The sequence below is a fragment of the Pistacia vera genome, unplaced genomic scaffold (genome assembly GCF_008641045.1).
Source record: "Pistacia vera cultivar Batoury unplaced genomic scaffold, PisVer_v2 Contig430, whole genome shotgun sequence".
In the NCBI taxonomy this organism is placed as follows: Eukaryota; Viridiplantae; Streptophyta; class Magnoliopsida; order Sapindales; family Anacardiaceae; genus Pistacia; species Pistacia vera.
In genome coordinates, this window is record NW_022196258.1 from 390,786 (window position 1) to 401,503 (window position 10,718).

At 36.9% G+C, this 10,718-nt stretch overlaps 1 protein-coding gene and 1 non-coding gene across 2 annotated transcripts; one reads left to right on the top strand and one right to left on the bottom strand.

Moving 5' to 3' along the window:
• Nucleotides 1-2,461: 2,461 nt before the first annotated feature.
• On the bottom strand, nt 2,462-3,616 carry LOC116143444. Its single transcript, XM_031428911.1, has 2 exons — nt 3,059-3,616; nt 2,462-2,917 (listed from the first exon to the last, which is right to left on the bottom strand). Exons 1-2 carry the CDS (start codon nt 3,614-3,616, stop codon nt 2,462-2,464), a joined length of 1,014 nt encoding a protein of 337 aa, XP_031284771.1.
• Nucleotides 3,075-3,181, top strand: LOC116143641. The gene has a single exon (XR_004130153.1). It is a non-coding gene; the product is annotated as a small nucleolar RNA R71 (small nucleolar RNA).
• Nucleotides 3,617-10,718: the final 7,102 nt, after the last annotated feature.

A 10,718-nucleotide genomic window follows, 5' to 3' on the forward strand; every position in this document is an offset into this window, starting at 1 on the left:
TTCCCATATTGCCTTTGCTCTTTCTTTAAAATTCCATCTTTGTCCTTTCAATCATTACAATCACACCCCCACTCTAACATATTCTCCATAAAATTCTCTTACATTTTACTCCCCACTTTTCCTGCTAACTAAGGGTAGAAAGGTCATTTTTCCCCTATGGAAAAGTTCTCTAAAAACCTCAATAAACTTTTCATCCGACCCGTCGCTGCGGCGAAGACAGATCCGTCACCCTGGCAAAAACTTACAGAGTCGACACTGCAATTACATAACCAACGTCACCGCAACGAAGACCGAAATTCCAAACTTCACCAAAACTCAACCAAAATCAGGGCAAACACTCAACCAAACCAACTAAGGGCCAACCAACTGAAAATAACGACATACAAGCTCAAATGAGAACAAAGCAATAAACATTCAAACATACAACATAATCTACCACATACCTCAAGTGGGGCGTTACACCCTGCTCATTTTCCTCTTTTTTTTTTTTTTCATAGGCTTCTTTAGATTGTCACATCACCTTTTTACGCGAATGCACACATTTGTGATAAATGCCCTCGGTTACTCAATAATGTCACAACACATAAAGTTTCTTTATATACTCATAATTCTAGCTACGGTTTGACACAAAAGTAAACATGGGTCTCATGAATACTCTTGGTTACTAAGTAGCTCGAAACAGCGGAGTAGTTTATTCAAAAATAAACAAATAAGCATAGTTAATTTATTTCAAGACTGTATATGCACTTTTTTTTTTTTTTTTTTTTTTTTTAAGTAGGAAGTGAAGACAAAGGCTCAGCTAATACACAACAAAATCAAGTGATAAACCATAATTTGCACAACCATCTAGAATTGCATACTTTTCAGCATCCTTAAAGATATGAGCATGTTTGAAGCCTTTCAATGACTTGATACTACCACTACTCCAAGTGATTACCAAGTTCATCACAAAAAACAAATTTTTTCCTTGGGGATATCACAAAGTTTCGTTTGGGATTGTATCAAAAGTATAAGCATACTACCCATCATGCAACAAATACAAAATACAAACCAAAAAAAAATACACAAATATACTAAACACTTCCTAAGAACAAACACACCAAACAAAAGAAATAAACCATCAACGATGCAACACAAACCAAACCGCCCACTCCCCCAAACTTAAAGGATGCAATGTCCTCAGTGCATGAAAAACAAAGAGAATAAAAACAAAAATACTGAAAAATGAGAGATAGAAACTTCTCTGAAGTGAGAGGACAAAACTACTAGGAATTTGGGCTCATAAAGCAGTCAAATGTGGCTCCACGAATGAGCAGGCAGTCATTGACACTTGTGATGCTAGACTTTAGGTTTTTTTTTTTTTTTTTGGAAGCCACGGTTGTGTAAACTGACACGGGGTACCCTGTGGTGAACGTTGGACTTTGCAAGCTTTTTATCCTTTAACGTGACCCTTTTATAAGGTCGATTGGCCTCCAAATTTGCTACAATCTCAATTAAGTGCTTATTCTCCCCTCCATCTTCTTTTGAATCAACCAAGCAAGTTTTCCAATGGACCTTCATACCTATTATCTTGAAAATACTCATGAACCAAGGGATCAAAAGCATCGACTCTAAAGCACATGTTATCTTCTAAAGGGTGTTTCATAATTTTAACATCAAATGTTACTTTTTCATCTCCTACCCTAAGAATTAGCTCACCTCTTTGCACATCAATCAATGCCCAACCTGTGGCTAAAAATGGTCATCCAAGAATGAGAGGTATCTCAACATCTTCTTCCATATCCAACACAAGAAAATCTGCAGGAAAAATAAACTTATCTACCTTGACAAGCATGTCCTCCACAATACCTCTTGGATATTTAATTGATCTGTCAGCCAGCTGTAGAGATACTGTGGTGGCCCTTGGTTCTCCAAGTCCCAATTTCCTGAAAATAGATAAAGGCATTAGATTAATGCTAGCACCTAAATCACATAAATCTTTGGAAGATGAAAGTGAACCAATAATGCAAGGTATTGTAAAACTCCTTGGATCTTTTAATTTTGGTGGCAATTTATTTTGCAAAATTGCTGAATATTCTTTAGTGAGTTTTACTATTTCTTGTTCTTCCAGTTTCTCTTGTTAGAAAGGATTTCCTTCAAGAACTTTGCATAGCTAGGCATTTGAAGAAGAGCATCTGCAAATGGAATATTAATGTGTAATTGCAAATTCCTAATCAACTTTCTGCTTCTTCAATGCAAGAGGGAAAGGAGGCTGAATCATTATCTTCTTAGGTTCAAACAACTTTTCAGCAATGTTGTATGGTTTCACTTTCGATGTTTCCTCTTTCTCCTGCTCTTTATGCCCAATTTCTTTGCCACACCTTAGTGTAATTGCCTTCACATGCTCCTTTGGATTCTTCTCTGTGTCACTAGGCAATGTTCCTTGAGCTCTCCCTGATATTAAATTTGCGAACTGCCCCATCTAAGTCTCCAAATTTCTGATCGAAGCTTCTTGATTCTGAAATCTTGCTTCAGTGGAGCTTACAAACTTCGTCACTAGTTCCTCCAAATTGGGCTTCTTTTCTTGAGGAAAACCTGGAGGTGGTGGTTTCACTGCATTTTGATTGCTCCATGAAAAATTTGGGTGATTCTGCCAACCAAGGTTGTAAGTACTGGAGTAGGGATGATCCTGTTGTTGCTTGTGAAAATTACCAACATAATTAGCACTTTCAGTAGAATGAGCAAAAAGGTTACCTACCTGACATTCATTGCTAAGATGGTCTCCTCCACATAGATCACAACTCATGCTCTTCACTTGCATGATTGGGGCACTCATATTATCAATCTTTTTGTTCAATGGTTCCAATTGAGCAAAAATTGTTGTGATTGCATCCACTCCATATAATCCTGCTACTTTCCTTTGTGGCACTTTATCTGACTACCATTGGTAGCTGTTTGAAGCCATCTCATCCAATAATTCATACGCTGCTTTTGGTGTCTTCTTCATTATAGTGCCTCCTGAAGCTGCATCAATCATAGAAAGGTTAGCAGGAATTAAACCATTATAAAAAGTTTGTACCTGTAACCAAATTGGTAATCCATGATGCAGGCATTTCCTCAACAACTCTCTATAACGCTCCCATGCTTCATATAACAACTCTCCATCTACCTGCATAAAATTAGTGATATCATTACACATCCTTATAGTTTTAGAGGGAGGAAAATATTTAGCTAGAAAGCGCTGAGCCAATGTATCCCAAGTTGTAATAGATTCTGCAGGCAAAGAATTTAGCCAATTCTTGGCTTTATCTCTTAATGAAAAAGGAAACAGACTCAATCTAATTGCATCGTCTGTGACACCATTCTGCTTGAATGTATCACATATCTCCAAGAAATTTCCAATGTGAGCATTTGGATCCTCGTGGGCTAAACCACTGAATTGGCAGGCTGACTGAATCATCTGAATGATCGTAGATTTAATCTCAAAGTTATTTGCTGCAATGGTTGGCCTCCTAATTCTAGAAGCAGTGCCTCTCAATGACAGCATTGCATAATCCATTAAAGAACATCGGGCTGCACCGTCTTCGAGATTCTCCAAAAGTAAAGGATCCTCTTGATTATTATTGTTGTCTGTCATATTCCTTGTTTGCCTTCTTCTCAATGCTCGTATTTTTCTCTCAATTTATGGATCAAAAGGTTCAAGAATCTCTAATCTTCGTCTAGTGTGTGTCATGCACTGGAAAATCTGAAAACAAGAGAACTTGAAAAAAAATTATATATATAAAAAAAAAAATGGAACAAGATCTAAAGTAAAGCTAAACTAATGATTTCAATATTGCCTAACTGCAATCCCCGGCAACGGCGCCAAAAACTTGTTGTGTCGTTTGCAACAACTACTAGCAAGTGTACTAGTCTCAAATAATATAGTATAACAAAATATAGGTTATCATACCCAAAGGATTGCGTAAACAAGTACTGAATTATTAATTAGTCTTAACTTTATCTAGATAATCAAAATTTAGAATGGTGATCTTTAAAACTAAAAATATTAAAATCTGGAAGATTGGAAACAAATTGCAGTAAAACTAAAATTAAGAATTCAATGAGAGAAAACGGCTAAGACTTCAGGCTCATCTATAACTTCTCTGCACCCCTCAATTTACTATGGTCAATGAATTTATTTAATTAATGTGACAACGGGATTTCCTAGGTTAACCAATATTCTTTCTCAAGCAATATTAATTCTACTTCTATTTCACAACCTAGATATCTCTATATAGATTTAATGAAATAGACGAGCATTAAGCTTTATGAAATCCTCTAGCTTTCAGCACAAGTTAATCCTGCCTATGACTATTGCATGTATCAATTCATATATCTCTATATTCAATTAATCCATGGCCTATATTACTAGAGCACTCATGTGATATCTCCTCTCGGTCTCAATCACACAAAACAATTCTATCAGAAATTGATCAAGTTCTTAATAGCATTAAGCACATAATATAGACTCATCATTAGAAAAATAATTCACTGATCAAAGAGTAAAAGATTGATCACAGATCCATAAATAGACTAACCCTATTCTTAGCCTAAGAAAATTAGTTCATAATAAAAGAAACAATAGTAGAATCCAAGAAATAAATCATATTGAAAAAGTAAAAACAAACTCTATGATGAATTTTGTTCTTGATTCTCCTTGCTCTTTTGTTACCCAATAATCTCTCTCCAAGAATGGGTAAAATTCGGCCTCCTAAGGAATAATCTTAATAAACCTTGAATACCCAAAAGAGTCCTCAGTGAAAAAGGAAAGAAAAATTAATAAAAACCCTAAAAGTGTCTGACACGGCCCTGGTCGTGTCCAAATGTACGTCACCACAGCCTAGGCCATGGTGTTTTCTCTCCTCGTTATTTTATCTTCATTCAACCACCACGGCCATGGTGAACCACCAAGGCAAGGCCATGGCCTTCAAACTTGTCAGCTAATCTCAATTTCTTCAAGCTTTGAATTCCAATTTCATTCCAATGCTCCAATCTACTCAATTAACTCCTAAAAATTACAAAAATTCTCCAAATCAATAGCTGACCATTCATATTTCAAACTTAACAAAAACTAACATCAAAACATAGAAAACAAATGAAAAATTAACTAGAAGGCTACAAAAACAAACCTAAAAACACTAAATTTATGCAACTTATCAAGGCTCCTCCGAATATCTCTGACTTCAAACACGAACACTGTTCACTGACACTGTTCACGTGATTCTTCGCTAATCGATCCAATGTAGGATTACACTCATGGAAGTCCACAAGAAGATAATCTGCAGAACCCTTCATTATTTTGCTAGAACAATCAAGAGCTTTAAGAATCAAGAAGGAAGAATAAGAAAAATTTTCTTCTTCACTCAAGAGTGTAATGTGAGAGAGAGAGAGAGAGATAGGGTGGCTAGGGTTTTTGATTATTGAATAATACTCCTCTTTGTTTTAATTTTAAGTTGCACTTATATAGTGCAACAATTAAAACCCTATTCTACTTAGGAATAGACAGGGGCTCCAACCCTAATTCACCATTGCAACCAAACACCCCCTTTATGGCATTTTAATTAATTATTATTATTATAATTAAAATCAATTAATATATAATAATATATTAACATTTAATTCATTTAAATATATACATAGATATATTTAAATATAATCTCTCTAATTTAATTTTAAAATTAAAATTAAATACAGGCAACAACCTCAACAAATTTAATTGCATTGTGAGATTACCAAAAACTTTTTCGTCCTGAAAGACGAAAATACTCTTCTCACAAACTGATTCTTAAATTATCTTCTAAGTGTGTGACCCGTAGGCTCCTTATAATATCGGCAGTGTGTAGTATCGCGATTAACACTAATTAATTGTCCCACTACACACAGACCAAGATTGGCCCCTAGCAAGGCATCATGGCCACCCGATAGATTCTGATTCAGCAAAATCGTAGTCTATCAACGGTATGGTTGTCATGCAATCTAATCCTTTCATCATCTGTTATCTTATCGAGACTGAGGTACATAAATAGTGTCAACCTCAGATATCCTCAACATGTTTATATTCAGTTAATAGACCAATGACTGGAATGATAAATTGGATTGAGCATCAACTTAATCCCACTGTGGCCACAGATTTAGTGTCATTGCCATTTACTGAATTACCTAGTGAGATAACTTCTCCCATACCCAGGAGTGATGAATCATTTATCGATCCACCATAGTCTCAATACACTTCTCAATGTAGCCAATCACTACTGTATTGATAACTCTGAATAGAACTACGTTGGGCTAGTGTAAAACTACACCAATTGGTGCACAAGGCGCTTTGGTGATCTCAAGTCTAAGGATCACATGCACCACCATCCGTTAGAGGATTTATTCCATAGACACTGGGGTTACCATCCATATGGAATCCTCTGGTGGTTCTGTCCAGTGAACTTGTCTCTAAGAAGAACCCATGCGTTGCACCAAGTTGTCGGCAAACAACCTTGACAAGTGAGATTAGTCACTGCCTTTCGACAGGGTCGTTCAACGCTATGATAGCTTTACTGTATTATCTGTGTCCTTGGTAAGAATAATACTAGGGTTGGACTTTTCTAGAATGGCCACCATATGTGATCATAGGGTTCTCACTATCAAGATTTGAAACACTTGATAACCTCGTCACGGTTCTACCATCCTAAGGACATATATCATTACATATAACTATAATTTACACGATATAAAAGAATATGCCTTTTATTGATAAATAAACATTTATTATAGAGTCAATCTTACAATAATTGATTGGCTCTAGGGCACCTACTCTAACAATCTCCCACTTGCATTATAGCCAATCATTCATGTATTTAACATCGAATGACCCAAGTGGTCATCATGCTTCTGCTCCAATAGAAACTTCAACAGTGGGTCAGTAGGTACTCTGCAAATCTGCACATTCTTTGATTGACTTCTTAGATCAGATTGAATCGACTAAGTAAGTATTTGGATTATTGATGAGACCGTGATTCCTCAACCACAACAATGGCTCCATTGTTATCGCAGTAGAACTTTACTGGATCAACAATGCTTGGAACCACATCAAATTCAGTAATGGACTTCTTGATCCAAACCGCCTATACAGCTGCATTAAACAATGCGTTATACTTAGCATTAATTGTAGAATCCACTACAGTACTTAACTTCGAGCTCTTATAGCTCACTACAGCTCTATTGAGATAAAATATAAACCTAGATTGCGAGCGAAAATCATCTTTATCTCTTTAGAGATTAGCATCACTGTATCTTCTTACAGTGAGCTCATCTTCCCCTCCATAATCCAAGATCATATCCTTAGCCCCTTTTTAGGTATTTAAGGATGTCCATTGACACTTATCCAGTGTCACTCACTTGGAGCTGATTGATATCTTCTACAAGTGCTGAATGCACATAAGACATCAATCTAAGTACATAACACATTGCTCACTAAGATCCTATTGATATCTTCTGCAAGTGTTTAATGCACATAAGATATCAGTCCAAGCATGTAATCACAATATCGCTCTCTTGGATCCAATTGATATCCCTTACAAATGCTTGATGCACATGAGACATCAATCTGAGCATACAAGATGGATCCACTTGCTGAAGCATATGGGATCATCTTCATTCTATCTCCCTCAATGTGTGGTTTAGAATACATATCCTTAGAGAGATAGACACTATGTGCCACCGGAAGAGATCTTTTCTTGGATTCTTCCACACTGAATCTTTTCAATACCTTGTCTATGTACTTCAACTTGGGCTAAGCAAACTTCCTGATCTATTACGATAGATCTTTAGTCCGAGAATGTAAGCTGCTTCTCCTAAGTCCTTCATGGAGAATCACTTGGATAACCAAGTGTTTACCGACTGCAAGTTTGGTATATCATTCCCGATCAGAAGTATGTCATCAACATACAACACTAGGAATGCCACTACGCTCTCACTCACCCTTTTGTAAACAAAGGTCTCATCTTCATTCTTGATGAAACCAAAGTATTATATGGCTTCATCGAAACGAATGTTCCAGCTCCTTGAAGCTTGCTTGAGTCCATAAATGGACCTCTGCAACTTGCATATCCTTTTAGCTTGTCCATCAAGAACGAAACCATCGGGATGTGCCATATACACATCCTTTTCAAGGTTTTCATTCAAAAAAGCATCATTGACATCCATTTGCCAAATCTCATAATCATGATATGCAGCAATCTCAAGCATAATCCGGATGGATTTAATCATGGCAACCGTCAAAAGTTTTCTTCATAGTCAATACCATGAATTTATTTGAAACCTTTGGCAACCAGTCGTGCCTTATAAGTATGCACCTTGCCATCCATGTCAGTCTTCCTCTTGAAGACTCATTTACACCCTATGGGTTTTACCCCTTTAGGTGAATTCACCAGAAACCATGACTGATTATGGTACATGGAGTCTAGCTCAGATTTTATGGCTTTAAGCCATTTAACGGAATCTGGATCCAATACACATTCATCATAGGTTTTGGGTTCATTGTCTTGGTAGACCAGTACATCACCATGTTGAGTCACGAGAAAACCATATCTCTCGGGCTCACGATGTACTCTTCCAGATCTACCTAGCTCCTGTGCTAGCTAAGATGGTTCACTTTGATCTACAAGTTGTAGAGTATCCTCCTCCTGATATTCAACCACTTCCTATGGCACATCATCCCCTCTTTCGTCTAATGTATTTTGTGGTACTAGAACTTCATCGAGTTCTACTTTTCTCCCACTAGTGCTTCTTAGAAAAAAATTCCTTTCCTAGGAAGATACAAGTATGAGCAACAAAAGGTTTTATGCTTTTCTAGACGATAGAAATAGTATCATTTGGTCTCCTCAAGATACCCCACAAATACACTTTCGCAGGATTTCGAGCCTAGCTTGTTCGAAGTCAATTTCTTGACATAAGTTTCGCAACCCCTAATCCTTAGATAAGACAAGTTGGGCTTTCACCCACTCCATTATTTATATGGAGTCTTATCTACAGACCTTGGCGGTACATGGTCTAGTGCGTGAGTCGCAGTCTCTAGGGCATAACCCCAGAATTATGTGGGCAGATCACAAAAACCTCATCATAGACCTAACTCCCACATTCCTTCAGGTATGTTTAACTCAACTTGCCACTTTTGGCGTAGATGTGACTTTGAGAATATTCTTATTATCCATTTTTGAAAACATATTATTATGAAATAGTTCCATAGAATATTATTTATACTAAAAGACAACAATCCATTAATAAGGCAATATTCTTACTTGTCTAAAGTGGACACAGAAAAATTATTTTTAGAAACTGAACGAATATCATAACAATCCACAAGTTCCAAGTAACAAGCCCGTAGGCAAAATCAGACAATAAGATCCTACAGCTAATGCAACATCATGTGCTCCATCTCCAACTAGTAGGTCTACCTCTCCCTCAGCGAGCAATCTACTTTACCGTAGTCCCTACACATTAGAACAAATGTGAGTACCACATCTTATGTCAATGACCCAAGATGTTGACGGGAGAAGTTAACCTCAATCAAGAACATACCCAACGAAGAAGTAACATTCTTCTTCCTTTTTGCTAGAAAGACCTTGCAATGTTTCCTTCAGTGACTAGGATTCCCACAATGAGGACAAATGCCCTTTCTATCTATATTAGTTCCTTCCAACTACTTTTGAGCCCTTACCTTCTCACTTGAGTTGGCTTCAACCAACGTCAATGTTTCTAACATTCTAATGCCTGACTCAGTAGCATTCAACATATCTAGAAGCTTGGAAAAGGGTATTCTTCTTATCAACCTCAGTGAAGTCATAGAAAAATTAAGAGTAAGAATCTGGCAAAGACCATAATAATAGGTCTATTGCTAAACCTTTATTAAGTCTGCATCCCAAAATCTCAAGCATGTTCATATACTCGGTCAACTTGAGTATATGATAGCCAATTTTGGTACCCTCTTCCATCCTACATATAAATAATGAGTGAGACACCATATGCTTCTCATTTCTTTGAAGAAAATGAAGAATAGAAGCCAAGTCCATTCTTTGGCATTACTATCGCAGTAATGGTGTCATTGATGCAAACACAATGTATCTAGTCATTTATGCTTTCGCATCATGTGTATGCTTCACATATACATACCCAGTCTCATGGATAGAACTATCAGCATGCTCTGGTGACAACGCTTGCTCAATGATGTATAATCTATCGCTTGACTACGGTATATCATTTATACTTCTATACCAGTCAACGAAATTCTCACCATTCCATTTCTCTCCCAGTTCGATGATTTGTCGCAGTGATGTTGGGATCATTTTGCTCAATTACGTGAAACTACAAGTACGGAATAAGCAAAATTATTATCATGTTTATTTTTATTTATAAGGCCTTTTATTAAATAATCGCTCCCACTATTTTCCTTAAGTTAATAGCCCTCACTATTAACTCGGGAAAGCTCGTTGGCTTTCCTAGGTGGACTGAGATCCCATCTAGCCCCTTCAAACTTTGCTTGGCGACAAGCCAAAATAGGTTGATTAGGTAGGCCAATAAACTTAATCTACACTAGTTGATAGCTCCCACTACCAACCTCAATTGTGAAGCTAGCCAACAAGCCAATCACACACCAACGGCCTAGCTGTCGTCCTCAAGTGTGATTTCTAGTATCAGTAGAGTGGACACTA